The sequence below is a fragment of the Dysidea avara genome, chromosome 10 (genome assembly GCF_963678975.1).
Source record: "Dysidea avara chromosome 10, odDysAvar1.4, whole genome shotgun sequence".
NCBI classification, from domain to species: Eukaryota; Metazoa; Porifera; class Demospongiae; order Dictyoceratida; family Dysideidae; genus Dysidea; species Dysidea avara.
Genome location: NC_089281.1, coordinates 8394405 through 8410318, shown reverse-complemented (window position 1 = coordinate 8410318; position 15914 = coordinate 8394405). Strand labels below are relative to the sequence as shown.

At 38.7% G+C, this 15914-nt stretch overlaps 1 protein-coding gene across 3 annotated transcripts in view; it reads right to left on the bottom strand.

The window, feature by feature from the left end:
- The window catches only part of LOC136268802 (gamma-aminobutyric acid type B receptor subunit 2-like), a 46366-nt gene extending 30850 nt beyond the window's left edge, over positions 1-15516 (bottom strand). For all 3 annotated transcript variants that reach the window (XM_066064264.1, XM_066064265.1, XM_066064266.1), the window contains exon 1: positions 15149-15516. In XM_066064264.1, coding sequence (XP_065920336.1) covers positions 15149-15442 — 294 coding nt within the window. In that variant the 5' untranslated portion in view covers positions 15443-15516. The remainder of the gene's footprint in view (positions 1-15148) is intronic.
- Positions 15517-15914: the final 398 nt, after the last annotated feature.

The window sequence follows — 15914 nt, the reverse complement described above, 5'->3', positions numbered from 1 at the left end:
TTAGGCTTCTAACAGTATTGCGTATCAAGGTAATAGGTGGTACACAATAACTGTTTCAGTTTTTCAATAGAAATGTTTTTGACATGCGCATGCCTGTTCTGGCTGGCAAACAAGGTATAGCAAATGTCCGCAAACTTCTTCATAGGTGTCCCTTGATAGCAGGTCAATAGGTAAGCAGATAATTACTATCATCTTTTTATCAATAGCACATATGTATCACAATAGCTAAGCTATGTCTGAGTGACCTTGTAATACCAGCACTTGAGTTGGCTAACTCTACATAAACTATACTTCAGATTCTGGGCTAGATTTGGAAAGATCAGTGAATGGCGATTTATAAATGAGTTCTAGCAGAAAGATTAAGCACACCATTTTAAGTTGTTTTTTGAAAGAAATCATCAAGGTTGTCAGGGGAATAACCACAAGAAAATGTCTAGACCCACCCTCAGCGTGGATCACCACTATAACCGTAATAGAGCATTTTCAACATGTAAGCAGACTTACATAATTTCTTAAATCTGCCATTTTGGTGCACATGTTACCAAACGCTTATGAAGCATGGTGATTTGCATGGTGAAAGATTGTGGAAAGCGTTCAGATCGCGACTCGGATAAAGATGTTTCTTTTCATCGCCTTCCAGCAGTGTCAGACCATCGAGGAGAGAAGGATTATGAACTGTGAAAAGTGTCAGAGGGATGGTTATCTAGCAGCGGTTTCTAGAAAAGATTTGGACTACAATGCACTATCAAATTTGTTCACAGCATTTAAAGTCGGGAAAGCCAGCTTCACTGTACGATACAACCCATCCAGGATGGCTACCAACACTACACATGGGTCACGACAATGTAAAACCTGCTGATACAGAGAGGTATGAGAGACTTCAAAAAAGGCATGCCATGCAAGATTTGTGGGATTAAATACCATCTGTTTTAGATGCTGAAATCGAAGTATTTCTGTTATGTGAAGTGGAGGCAATTGTGGTGAAGCAGATTAACAAAGCAAAACAGTATCTTAAACCTTCTGCATCATCTTCAGAACTCGAGACAATGCATAAAGAGTTAGCTACAGCCAAGCAGACTGTGGAGTTACTAAAGGCTGAGCTAGTCTTGAAAGGTTTGCCTCCATTTTCTGACCAGGATTTTATGTTGGATGAGTTCACACAATTTTATACAGACCTGTCGAACATTGGCATGGTAAAAGCTACATTTGAACAAGTTCACAAGACCTTGCCAGAAGAGTGGAACATGAAGTTGGCACCATTTCAAGAGTTTGTGTGCACATTAATAAAATTGAGCATTAACCCACCAATTCAAGACTTGGGTTACCGATTTGGTTTATCAACGTCTACAGTTTATAGAATCCTTTTGAAGTGGCTGCAACAGATGGACATCAGAATGAGAGATTTGATTCATTAGCCAGACCATGAAGCACTTCAAAAAACTATGCCTGTTTGCTTCTAGGAATTATTTGGTAAGAAAGTTGCTATTATAATTGACTGTTTTGAGATGTTCATCGAAAGACCCTCGAATTTGGAAGCATGGGCCACAACATAGTCCAATTACAAGCACAAAAATACTGTTAAAGTGCTTTTGGGATCAACCACAAGGTGTGAATTTATTTGTATAAAATTCATGGGGAGGAAGAGTAAGTGATAAATATTTAACAGAGAATTGTGGGATTGTGAAGAAACTGCTACCAGGTGATGTCATCTTAGCTGACAGAGGTTTCGATATAAGTGAGTCAGTTGGCATGATGCAAGATTCCAGCCTTCACAAAAGGGAAATCACAACTGTCAGCTTTAGAAGTGGAGAATACTCGCACAATACCTAATGTGCATATACATGTTGAACGTGTGATTGGATGTGTAAGGCAGAAGTATTTAATACTTCAGGGAACATTGCCAATAGATTTTGTAATTGTCAGAAAAGGAGAATCATCTCCTCAAGTGGACAGAATTGTTCGGGTTGCTGTGCCTCGAATAACCTATGTGACTCGGTTGTCCCATTTGAATGATACATAAACATTGACACACTGTACATTTTTAATTGTGTAATCATATTCAAATAATGTCATTTCATTGTAATTTACATATCAACGTTAATGAATTACACTAAATTGATGGTTTATTGGTGTTTTAAATTCTTTGCCTAGCTCTTTCCTTTTCTTTTTTCCTACAATTAAGACAGTACCACTTGCCCTTTGGAATCCTAGTCTCATCCATCTGGAGACAGTCAAGATGAAACCATTCAATGCGACACTCTTTATCGTCATAAGCTAGCATGCTGCCAGATTCTGGACCATGGTTTGAGAATTCGATTGTGTGACAACAGTTTAAGTGTTGATCTTCACTGGCAAGAGGCCTAGTAAACCAGCTTCCCATAAGCTCGGGAAGAATACACATCCTAAAAAGGCACTAGACTGTTTCACGCATTGCAATACTCCACAATGTAGAGTTCTTGTAAATTCGCTCAACATGCATGCAAAGCTGACCTATTACCAGAATCAGCGAATGTTGCTACACAGAAGTCATAATAATTCACATAACAAACAAACAACTGTGTTGGACTTGGTAGTAATAGGCATGGTCAGGATCTAAGTGTAAACTTCCATCAGTATCTTTTTTCAAGCAAAAGATCTTGTCACTTGATGCTGCATTAACAATGTCTTCACCTCGATGACAGTATGGGCATCTTATTTCAAGGGTACCTCTTCCATGACATAGACATTCAACGATACCATCAGGAGAAGCCCCAATAAAATGCCGTTAATAAGCAAACCATTTTCAATTACCCTGAAATTCTGATGTTTTGGCTTGTTGGTCTTTACATAAAGTTCTCGTGCTTGGTGTTCCCCACTCTGTGGCCTTAGTAGTGAAGCGAAACACACCTGGGTAACAGATATACTTCACTACTCTTGGTGAAGGATTAGCTAGGCTTGTGTGGCATACAGCTCTCATACGTGAAGCAGTTATTCTACCAGCACGGTATTTATACCAGAGCTTTGACTTGCTCTGTGTTCTTGTCTCTGTTTCAACATTGTTGCACATGTCCTGGGTGATAGAGATGGAAATACTTTCACACACTTGCAAAAGGTCGTGATAATTTAATTTGATGTATTCTGCTTTACGTAGAGTTGACAACGGCTAAGGAAACTCTGGCTGGTGGATCTTAGGTATATAATTGTTAGAGTGTTCAGTAATCAATAACAAAACAGATGGATTTGTACCTTGTTGACTTATATTGCTGTAATACAGCTTAAAATCATCATCAGTTGGCCTAGATCCCTCCTTAACTGTAACAACATCTTCTTCAAAAAACAATTCCTTCCAAATATTGATCCAGCTTCCACTTCTTTGCCTATGCTGAGGCAAAGTCAATGTCTTTAATTGGTAGATATGTAATTTTCTTAAGTGTTGGCAGAGAGGATTACAACTAGTCTTCGTAAAGTTGATCTGACATTGCTTAGCAGCATGCATAAGCATGCCAAGCTGCAGCATGCCCCATGAAAAACTTTTGGATTTTCAAAGCTTGGATGTGATTATTTTGACACCCAGAACTCCTTCAGCAGCCATGCACTACATCATTGTTAAGCCACATACACAGTTAATAATAATTTGATATTCATGTACTGCAGTACATTTAAAACCCCTTTAGAACCCACTAAAACAATGTGTGAACATATGGTAGAATGGTGCAGATTGCACCTTATTGAAAGGTGTAGGTTTGATTCCCCAACTATGCAGCTTTTTTTTGCGCTTTTTTGGACCTTTTAGGTACACCTTTTTACTCTATTAGAGTCGCTGACTGTTCAATTAGAGCATATCAATCTTTTTTAGCGGAAAGTGGTCAGCCATCCTTGACCGATTCATTAGGTAATTGGGTGGTCTTTGAGCTAATCGGTCGGTAAATGTCCGATGGCCGACCGCTATAATCCACTCTGAGTGTTGGAACATTCCAAGTGCACAGTCCCTGTGTGTATGTCTTGGCTTCTTCAAACCTGTTCACTGCCTCCAAGTAAAACAGCACTGCAGCAATATGCGTGTATGCTTCCCCAAGTCCTGCCATGCAATTGCAGTGCACACAGCAAACTACTCCACTAGCCTCCATGACTATCCAACATTTTAAAGGGTGTCATTTAATCGCTGGGAATGAAAACCTACAAATAATAAACAAGTAGGTGGAAAGCAGCATTCATATACCACAGCACTATATATAAATAATTAGTCCACTTACTCGACCAACAGTAAGGCCATACCTATTTGAAAAGTTGTTGCTCAGACCCGACCAACCCTCTTTTTATAAAAGACCAAAAAAAAAACTCACGTGATTAACTATCACGTGATGTTGGCAGACTTGTAGCCAAAATGGTGGCTAATGCATGGTTATCTGTTATAGCGAAGAAAGGAGCTGTTGTTGTGTACCCTCGTACAATTCGTTGTCAACAATGGAATGACACGTTTGGAATGGTTTGTTTTTTTAATATGATCTTTTTTTTTTTTGACCTACCGACCCTAACTTTTCCTTAAAAAATCCGAGCAACAATTTTTCAAATAGGTATGGCCTAAGATACTTAACAACATTCCAGGTTTTAATTTCCTTAACCCAACCCAGGGGGCCCGACACACATCGGATCTAGGCTTATCTTGAGACTCGATCCACTAAAATTCCTGCAAAATCCTGTGAAATCCTTTAGATCTTAATAATCTCTTCAAATCCTCCAAATCAGATCGCTTAGTCCTAAAATCTCCGAGAATCTCAAAATCTTGGACAAAGTATTCAAAATCTTTAAGTCCACCTTTCAGAAAATCCAATACGAATCCTAAAATATCGATAAAATTTTCTGTAAAACTTTGAAAATTCTCCGTAAATTTATTTCGCCTATTCAAGCAGGTGCAGGTACACATGTAGTCAGCTGCAAAGAAAGAAAGCCCTTGTGTTCAGGTTGTTTTCTTCTTGAGCTATAACGTTTTTATTTGGTTTTTCCTTCTACCAATTATAGTGTTAGCTCACATGTCAGTGCCTGGGCTGCTTCCTGCTCGTTCCTGCTGAACCGTCAGCTGTTGTCTGGGAAGGAGACTCACCCAAGGAGACTCAGCCGCTCAAGAGACTCTGGAGCAGGCTTTTGAGAAGTCTCTAACTACCTATGGAGCTTGCCTTGGAGGACAAGACTCCACCTTTATAACCGCATATTCAATAGTGGCAATTTGGTTCCGGGCGTAGCTAATGAGTCACTTGGTGAGTTATATTAGCTACGGTCATGCAGTCATGAATAACTAGTTTAGTGGCTGTACAACTTGAAAATGATAATATGCTGCATACTGAATTATTGGGCTAATTTTTTGTCACTCTTAAATTAGGTTTTGTGTGAGATCAGCAATCCGGCAGAATTCTTTTGGCCACTGCCAGCTATGCAAACACACACACACAACAGTACGTCTTTATCTCAGTCTTGGTCTCTTCAGTTATGAAAGCCCTACATATCACACATTTTTATTCACATACAGCAGAAGTGATATCATGGCTTCACCAATCATTTATTTTAAATTATAGTAGCTGCATGCTAACCTCATACCTCCATAAAATTAAGAAAACGTTTGACATAAGAATTCTACTTTTGGACAGTAATGCATTGGTCTGCAGAGAGTAACCATTTTGCTTCTTTGTAGCTAATTATTTTGTTATCGTGTATTCAACAGGTGAATAGACGATATGCGTACCATAATATTCTAATAAACACGTGATTCGTTAACACGTCACAACAGTGACTGCACGTATTGTGGTCTATGGGGAAAAGTGCAAATCGCTTCATTGCGTCTACAGTAGACCAGCTACAGACGATTCTTCGACAACAACAAATTCCTCTAACTTGAAAGTAATGTGTTGCAATTGAGAAGCTGTACCCGTAGCTCTAGTGGTGAGTTAGTGTCTGAGCCACATTCGCTGCCCATACTTTTGTGTGGGATTCACGAGAACAAGGCACCGCACAAGCCTAATTGATCCCTTTTCTTTCAAATAGTATGCATATCATCTATTCCATAGCTCTGATACCCACTCTATATATGTGCTTCTTGTACATAAAATGTAAGACACACGCAGTATACAAGCGAAGTACATCTAATTAAGCACAATAATTATATTGTAAGATGCATGGTAGTGTATAAGTGAAGTTATAAAGCCATACATATAATATTGTAGTGTACTATAGTGATATTTATCTTGTTGTATAGGGATATGGTTCCAATGCATCTACTGATCATCATAATTACTTCAATGTCTCTATACTCATGCAACATGAACTACCTCCTTACGTCATGAAGTGTCTTCTCCTATCTGGCTATGATGAGAAAGATGTCATCCAGGCTATGGATACCACAGAGAATGAAGGTAATTCAATTAGCATAATTAAACAATACTTTAATGAAAGGCACAGAGAGGACCCTGAGTTAAGTTTTGGATTATGTTCTGGACAGCCTGGTTTACCATTTCAGTTTCCTCCAGGCCACCAACTTTGAATATGTAATTTTGTCAAGAAAGTTAAAGAAAAGTGTAATCCCTCTCTTAAATGCATGTGTGATTCAAGTAGAAGTGGTGTAGCTTTAAAGAAAAGTCGGCGAAACAGCAAACCAATAATTGACAATTCCTCCGCCAGGCCACTTTCTGCAAATGATATTACATCTCAAGTTTGTGGCTCCATACAAGACTGGCTTAAAAACCCAAAATGCTGCCTGCAGCCATTTGAAGTACACATTACATGGTGCTTGTAGATGAGGAGGCCAACCAATGTTTTAATGTGAAAGTTCTCTGTATTTTGTGTTGCCATGCTATTCAATTACAAAAAGTTAACCAGCGCCATCAGATGTTGAACTATTTTAAGCATATAAAGAAGTGTGCTGCCCATGCAACTGAACTTTCAAACCAGCCTACAATTGATGGAGCACTCTTGAAGTGCTCATTAAAGCTGCCAGCAGGTTCAAAACAAAGCACCAGTGATAATAGTTCCCCTGTCATACAATCCAATGATAAAAGTTCTCCTGTCATGCAATCCAGTGATAATAGTTCTCCTGTCGTACAATCCAGTAATAATAGTTCCCCTGTTGTACAATCCAGTGATAATAGTTCTCCTGTCATACAATCCTGTGATAATAGTTCTCCTGTCGTACAATTCAGTGATAATAGTTCTCCTGTCATGAAATCCAGTAATGATACATCCTCACACAGCACCACTGAGCCTCAGGTTTTTCAGTAAGCCCCTCCTTTGCTATAAAAGGAGGGGCTGATACAAAAACTGATCTTAGTGTATTTACATTTAGAAAACAGAGAGATCCACCAATTGATACAAACCAACATCTTATTTACTGATTACTATGACATCATAATGAATGATTTAGAAAAGTTAACTAAAGAGAACAAGCGATTATCAGACATGTTGCAACAGTACTTAAATATTACTGGTAATTCTTTGTGTGGCTTGACTCCTGTTTTAAAAAGGTTGCTTAAAAGTGCACAGAGAAATGCATACGCATATCCATCTCAACGAAAGCACTCAGAAGTCATGACAAAGTTTGCTACTGCGCTTTTCATCTTTAGTGGATCATTTACATATGAATTTCTTCACAAGAATTTACAGCAGGAATTGCCATCAGCTAGGAGTATACGAGCTATACAATCACAGTATAAGACTTTAGATGAAGGTGTTTTCAGGTTAAATGACCTTGTAAATCATCTTAAAAATCACAAGGCACCTAACATTGTGTCTATTTCAGAAGATGCCACCAGGGTGATGGGTTGACTAGATTATGACACAGAAGCTGACCGTTGTGTTGGTTTTGTCTTACCAATTGACCAATATGGTTTGCCACAGGTTGATTCATTTACAGCTACATCATTTAGTGCAATAGAAAGCATGTTTCAAAATAACGCAATTTCTAAATGTGCTGTTGTCTGTATGGTTCAATCACTATACCATAATGCTCCACCATTTATATTAGCATGCTTAGGGACAGATAACAAATTTACTGCCAAGCATGTATTGCAAAGATGGCAATATATATACAACGAGTGTGCAAAAAGAGGCATTACAGTTTTAAACTTTAGTGGGGATGGTGATTCCAGGATTATGAAGAGTATGAGGGTATCAACATCACTTATGACTACCACTACGGACCCAGATCTGAAATCCTTTTCACCTGCAATTGATGTACCCAGAACATGGAATAGTTGGTTCTGCACAATGCCGAAAGGTGTTTTATTTGTACAGGATACAATTCATTTAACTGTCAAGCTTAAGGCATATTTGTTGAATCCGAATGTAGCTTTAAAAATGGGTCCAACATATGAGGTTGGAGCTTATCATATTCAAATGTTGCATACAAAGTTGGGCAAAGAACAACACTTTTTAAGGAAAAGAGATGTGGACCACAAAGATAAACAGAATTTTTGATGCTGTTTTACACATCATGAAGGCAGCTCATCTGTTGGACCAAATCAGTGGTTCTGCTGCTACTAAATGTTACGTGGAGATGATTCAGAGCATTACTGATAGTTATCTGGATAAGACAGTTGATCCACTAGACAGAGTAGAGAAGATATGGTATGCCAATTTCTTTGTTTGCTATTGGTGACAGTGGGTACTCCTTCACCCTCAGTATACACTTAAATGTAACTTTATAACCCACAATTGCTACATGTGCTTGGAATTGAATGCTCACGCAATAGTCACTTATATCATAGTCATTAGAGATCAGTGGAATGGTGATTGCAACTATTTTGTACCTTGGCTTCTAGGATCGCAGACATGCAAGAAGACATTTAGAACTGTAAGAAGCATGAGTACTGTTTTTCTACTGTGCTGAACTTCAGTACATTAGGACTTCTATGGAGGTCACACAGGATTGATATACAGCTAGAACTGCAAGCCACTCTAGAAGGTGTTGTGAAGTTTCCTGGTACTAAGCGTCATACAGCAGAAACAAGCAAGTGTCCAGTGTCAAGTGAATCATTACTAGCTAACGTTAAAAACACTGATATAGCCAGTGCTGTAGAACGAGCAAGAAGCAAAGCGAAGAGAGCACTTGAAACATTAGGGATGGATAAGTTATTGAAAGTACATTTATTGTGGGATAAAGAGTACACCATGCCTGATATAAGTGCTGATGATAATGAAGTTGATTACAATGATGATACTGATGAGTCAGAAGTTGTAGATGGACCCGAGGACAGCAAATCTCCTGAGAGTGAGTCATTAAAGTTATCAGTTGTTGCTGAAGCATGCTTAGACTCACCAGCATCAGTTGAAAGTGATTTGAAAAATATGGAAAGCAAAGGATTATTGACAACAGCAGCCAAGGAAAAGCATTTAAATCTACATAAAGCATTATTACCTGTTGAAAAATTGCCATTAGAAACAATTCCTATGTACAAGCACAAGCACGGCTCTCAAAACTCTGATGTTTTAAGAGGCCCTGTAGCTGGTGGTAAACAGCATGTATTTACACCTTACGTACAAGTGTTAGTCAAGGGACAAAGTGTGCTAATAAGAAAAACAACAGCTGTGTGGCTGTTTCAAGAACTAGAAAGGGTTTCACCTGACCATTTATTCCGAGTAAGACTAAAACAGCCCTTTGCTACGACAGCTTCTTCAACTCAATCTATAAACGGAAAATGTTTGGAGGCAAGTAGTGGGGTAGTGGTGATAGATGATACTACAGATGAGCTGGAAAAGTTTGTAGAAATTTGTTCAAATTCCATGGAATGGATACGCATCGGAAGTTATAAACTTACTTTGGCTGAGAAGGAAATGCTAACCAACAACCACTGTTTGAATGACCTACACCTAAGTGCAGTGCAGCATTTAATTAAAACTCAATTCAACCACAATGGAGGCTTAAGAAACACTCTTGTACTGCAGTCAGCTAATGTAGTTCTATGCCAAAAGGCTCACTACAAGTGGTGCATGTAAATAACAACCACTGGATTGTGGCTTCAACTTTAGAGAGTGATGACAAAGCTGATATTATTGTGTATGATTCACTTAATTTACGAATAACCACTACAATGCAAGTGATTCTTACTAAATTGGTAAACAGCAAGAATGATTATTTCACAATTGAAGCTAGACAAGTGAACACTCAATCAGGAACAACGGACTGTGGCTTATTTTCTGCTGCATACAGTACCAGCTTAGCAAATGGAGAAGATCCTTCCACCATTTGTTATGATCAAGTGAAAATGAGGGATCACCTATTAAGATGTTTGGATGTAAAAAAGTGATTCTCTTTCTCATACTGAGAAATAAGAGACCAGGTTCAAAATTTATAACCATTAACATTTTTTGTACATGTCGCTGTCCAGATACAGGTGAAAAAAATGATCTGTTGTGATCAATGTGAGACTTGGTACCACATGGCTTGCATTAAACAATTGCAAACAAGTTTGGATACAAGACAGTGGCACTGTGATGTGTGTGTAGCTACATCATGTTTCAAAATTCCTTTATTCAAGCTTTATGTAAAATATTTAACTGTATTTATAAAGATTTGAAATACAATTACAATATCATAAATATGAAAATACCAGCTAAAATCCAGTAAAATCTCAAATCTTCACCATGGGATCGGATCTAGGCTTTGCGTGGTGGGCCCCTTGACCCAACCAGAAACAAACTGATTGTAGGCATCCAATCCCTTGCGGGCTGGGCTCTAAGTGTCAAAAAGCTTGTTTTCAATACCAAGCACGAAACCAGGTCACAAGAGTCTACAGGAGGACAGCTCTCACTCTCTGAAACTAGTCTCGCATGGCACACACCATATATTTTTAGGCACAGGGCCTTATCACTTTCAGTATAAGTGCCTGTGCCTAAAACATTTGGTCTGGCACATTTCCAGCACCAAAGATGTTTAAGAAGCCATATTAGTACAGACACAACTCGTGGCATCTCTCAGCAATGCTTCGTGGTAGTTCTCCTTAGATACTACAGGTAAGACTAGTAGGAATGGTGTAGTAGAATCCGACGTTTACCCTTGTATTCTGTAAGCATTGTGCCCTCATTGACAACATTAACAGCTTTCATTGCTACAGTGGAACCTGTGTTACGGTCAACTGGATTAAGCGGTCACCTTTGCATAACGGCCATGGTCACGAGGTCCCAAATATTTTCCCATACAAATGTATGCATTGTGGTCTGCATTAAGTGGTCACCTGTCTAACGCATATAACGGCCAACGAAGAATTCGTCTATGAATCACTGTACACATAACTTCACCCTTTGTATAGCGGTCACTACCTTTTATGGCTGCTTGTTAAGCCAATATAGTCTGACACCATGGCACTATTTCAATTAATGTACAATAGTCCATTTCCATGCAAGCTAAAGTATTCACGGTATGGTAATGAATACTAATTTATTACACGTTGCACAACATCCGGTGTCCTTTGGGAGGCCTTAAAATGTATTGAAACCTATGGGACTAAGACCTTTACACTTCACGGGAGCCCAAACCATACCATCCATTCTTATTATAAGAATGTACTTTTATAGCAGCCACGCTACAACAACGACGTGAAAATTGGAAAGATATGCTGTGTTGTGATCAAGAAATCAGCGATCTTGTGTCAAATGGTAGTGATATCTTAAGTTTTAAAGGCTGCATCTTTCTTTTCTTTTCTTACTCTTATAAGTATAGAGGATCGTTAGGCAACAAAACATGGTCACTAAACCTACTGTAATGGGTGAAATAATTGCCTAGTATTGATAGAATCCTAGCGATGAAAGATCGCCTATTTCTGCGATAAAATTTTGCATAGTGTTGTTCCCCCAGTCTTGTAGAAACATAGTAAGAAAGTTTATTTCACTAAGTAGACTTTCTAGATGCTGAAAACAAAGTCACTAGAGTCTTCTGCCATGCTAAAGTTGCTTCTTTCCGCTTTACAACACAGCGAATCTTCACAAACTATATACCATCGTGATGCTAACAACCTGAAGAGTACAATTTCGTTCTCATAATAAGAATAAACAGTACAGTTTAGGCTCCCGTGAAGATTTCTTACCTAACTCTCATAGGCTTCAATACATTTTAAAGGACACTGGATGTTGTGCAATCACAATTATTAACCACCACATTCCTTAGCCCTTGTGTGTGAAAATGGGCTATTATCACACTTCCTGCCTTTCAATGAATGATCAGGCTTCATTGCTTAAACGTATTCAATAGCTATAACCAACATTCATAACAAGCTTACCTTGCCCTTTCTGTACTAAAAACTAGTAAAATTATTACTGTATTTGCGGTTAGCGCAAGCCTCTTAATAATAATTACTCGTTTTAATGGTCATAACCACTAAAATGCTGCAGACCACCTTATGCAGGTTTTCTCTATAACAGCCACCTGTATATAAAGGCCAGATATATCTGGTCCCGAGGTGACCATTATAGACAGGTTCCACTGTATCTCTACTTGTCTGAATGTGTGCACGTGAACCCATTATACCTGAGGCGTTATCCCAACTTTTCTGGGATCCGTAAAAACAACTTTGGTGCTGGAAATGAGGGGTCCGAAACTTCCTTGAGATCTCATACAGCTTCTATGAAATCTTGTTGAAATCTAAATCTCAGCTCATTTTGAAATCTGAAATCTTAAAAAATTGCTGTAAAATTCCGTACATTCCCTGTGTACTGCCATGTATGTACAACCATAAGCACTTCAGCATAAAAGATCCACAACTTTTGTATGGCTTCTAGATGCGAAAATTTTCTGTACTTCTCTGGATACTAATGATCATGTGATAAATCTATTCTGGATTTTACGATTTTGTATTGCTGTGAAATCTGAAATCTTGCTCAAAAACTTTGAAATCTTGAAAGAAAGTTGAAGATTTGAAATCTCGTACATGATTTCTTCCAGTTTCGGACCCCTCAGCTGGAAATGAGCCAGACTGAATTTTTAGGTGTGGGTGCTTGTACTGAAAGCGATAAGCCCGTGCGTCTAATAAATATACGGTCTGTGCCACGCGAGACCACTCTGAAACGCCACTGCTGTTGGGACTCAGAAAAGGATCTAATCCATTGATAAACGATATTTTCTGCTTATATTAAGCCTTGGCTTCTTCAGGTAATCCTTCAACGTATTCAGAAAGCGGGTTCATCATTATATTGCTATTACCTTTGTGCCTAACACACTTTTCAACACGCTCGAACCTGTGTATCAAAATGGCGTCCAATGGTTGTAGATCACATGCTGAAAACGCTCTGCTATGGTCTCGTGCCCACTGCATTGAGTAGGGTCTGGTGACAAACGCTAGAGTTTTGGACCCTATATGCCATTTTTCCTTTTCTAACCAATCTGGGGGGTAGCCAGCACCCACGCAAAAGCCCAACATGGTGTACGAGAGTCCCAATATTTAAGTATTTCAAAAATATTTCTGTATTTAAAATATATTTTGTAAATACAATATAATTCTAATTTTAATTTTTATCGTGAAGTTTTTACCTCGAATTTTTGCTAATACATGTACAGGAACACCTGAGAGAGTAAACTGACAGGGATGAGAGGAACAGAAGAGACACAAGTATAATTTGCATTGTTAATTTGAACTGTTGTATAGAGCGGTGACTGTAATTGAACTCATGAACAGACGAAAATGAGAATAACCTACTTTGTACGTGGTTCGGTATTTAGGATTTCTAAATATTTAATGGATTTCTCAGATAGTGTATGAGAGTCCCAAGATGTTGGCTACCCCTCGAACCAATCAGATGTTTTAACTCAGTTACAGTGCGATTTGATAGGCTAGAACAACAAAGATGGCTGACTGGAACCATGCATAAACAATATGGCGGCAGACCCAAAAACATAGCGTAAGTCACCAGACCCTACTAAATGCAGTAGGTGGTGTCTGGCACAAGACTAGCTCTTAGAGGCACTCAGAGATGGGGTAACGCGTTACATAATATAACGCGTTATGTAATATATATTACAATTCATGATTCTGAATAATATAACGCGTTACTTTTAGAAATGCAGTAATATAACTTTAAGTTACTTTTGGAAACTATAATTCGTTACTAGTAATGAAGAAAGTAATATTATTACGTAACGAGTAGCTAGAAGCGAAAAGTAACGAGTAACTTTACCACGATGTAATGAGTGATACTACGTGTAACAATGAACAAGTAACGCATTATAAATAGATTTTACTGCCATTATCCATTCTACTATTAATTAATCACCTTAATCCATTAACCTTTCGTCTATAATGGTACTCAGGTGTTGCATGTACGCGTGACTGATGTGCATCACATGACTGCATGTGGTTTATATGTTAACTTTAACTTAGCTGTCTTTATAAAAAAAGTAACTTAGCATGAATATAAATTAGTAACTTATTATTTGTAGCTAATATTATTAAGATAGTAACTTAATATGTAATATCATTAAGTTACTCTTTATTCTAAGTAATGCACCTATCAATGTATTGCCCCACCCCCCCCCCTCGGGCGTAAGTGGGGCTTTACAGGGGGAATTGACACGAAACTGCTGCCCCACTATGGGGCATTTGACGATCGTTCAGTAAGCACCAAAATATTTTTTTGTTGCAACTTCCTTCGCTATGTCAAATCCCGAGTAAATCCTGCGTTGCAACTGGGGCCAACGCAGGGGCGGATCCAGAGTTGGAAAGAGGGGGGGCACCTTGCTGAAAAAAAGTTGAAGAGCAAAAAAAAAAAAAAAAAAAAAAAAGGTCACAACAATAATAGCTAGTTATCCTTTATCAAGTATAATAAAATCCTATTTATAGCTTCCTAAGTAAGCTACACTTCCCCATGAACACTGTAACTGCTTTATTAGAGTGATTGGTGATTGACTGCTCTATTAGAGTATCTCGATCTTATATACATTTTTTTAAGGGAGGGGGGGGGGGGGGTCACGTGCCCCCTGGATCCGCCCCTGCAACGGTGGGGATTTGACACGATAGGTTTGCCCTACCATGGGGCATTTGACATTCGGCTGTGTCAAATCCCCACTATAGCCCCATATATGCCCGAGGGGGGGGAGGGGGGGTAGTGGGGCAATACATTGATAGGTGCATAATATGTAACTGTAATATATTACTTTCATGAAGACACTGACAAATACATGTTATAAGTGACAACTTACCATCGACTCATTTACTAACAGTTGCAGCCTATATCCCTTGAGCAAGTTTGAGTTGTTACCATTGTAAGAGATCTGTCTGATGGCCATTTGAGCGGCTGCGGTTAGTCCGCCTGCCCTGAATGATGGTGTGTTACAGGGAAACAGACCCAGTAGGACGATATCGGTGATGTCGGAATCTTTAGGCTCCTTCTGACAAACATTGATATCAGGGTTGTTCGTACAGTCACCATCGCACAGCAACAATGCATTCGTATTAGCTGTAATTATAATAACGAGGACTGACACAGGATTCATTGTTCCTAGTTTTAGTAAATTCCGAACAGACACCTCAACGGGATTGACTAAGTTCACCCCATCCCAGGGTGATGGTAAACCAGAAACGGGGAAATAGGAAACAGGAAATGAGAAATGGGGAAATGGCCGGAATTCCCTCGCTGCAGAACACGTTTCGTTTGTAATTGAAAGGGCGGATTTCCTCAAAACATTGGCAGTGAACACATGTTCATCTCTTTGATATTACTATATTTGGCGGGGGCTCAGGTGAACGCGTACTAGGAGTGACTAGTGTTTTGTAACTTAATAAAAATTGTTAATAATTATTGTTATATGCCATATGTATGTAACTACTAACAAAATGGTGATTGTATAAATATAATACTTTAGTCAAATTTTGATGGTCGATAATGCTATCAACACCAGTACTTTTATTTACAGGTATGATTAGCTGCTGTGCATGCATGGACTGTCACTCATCACAAGTGGTATG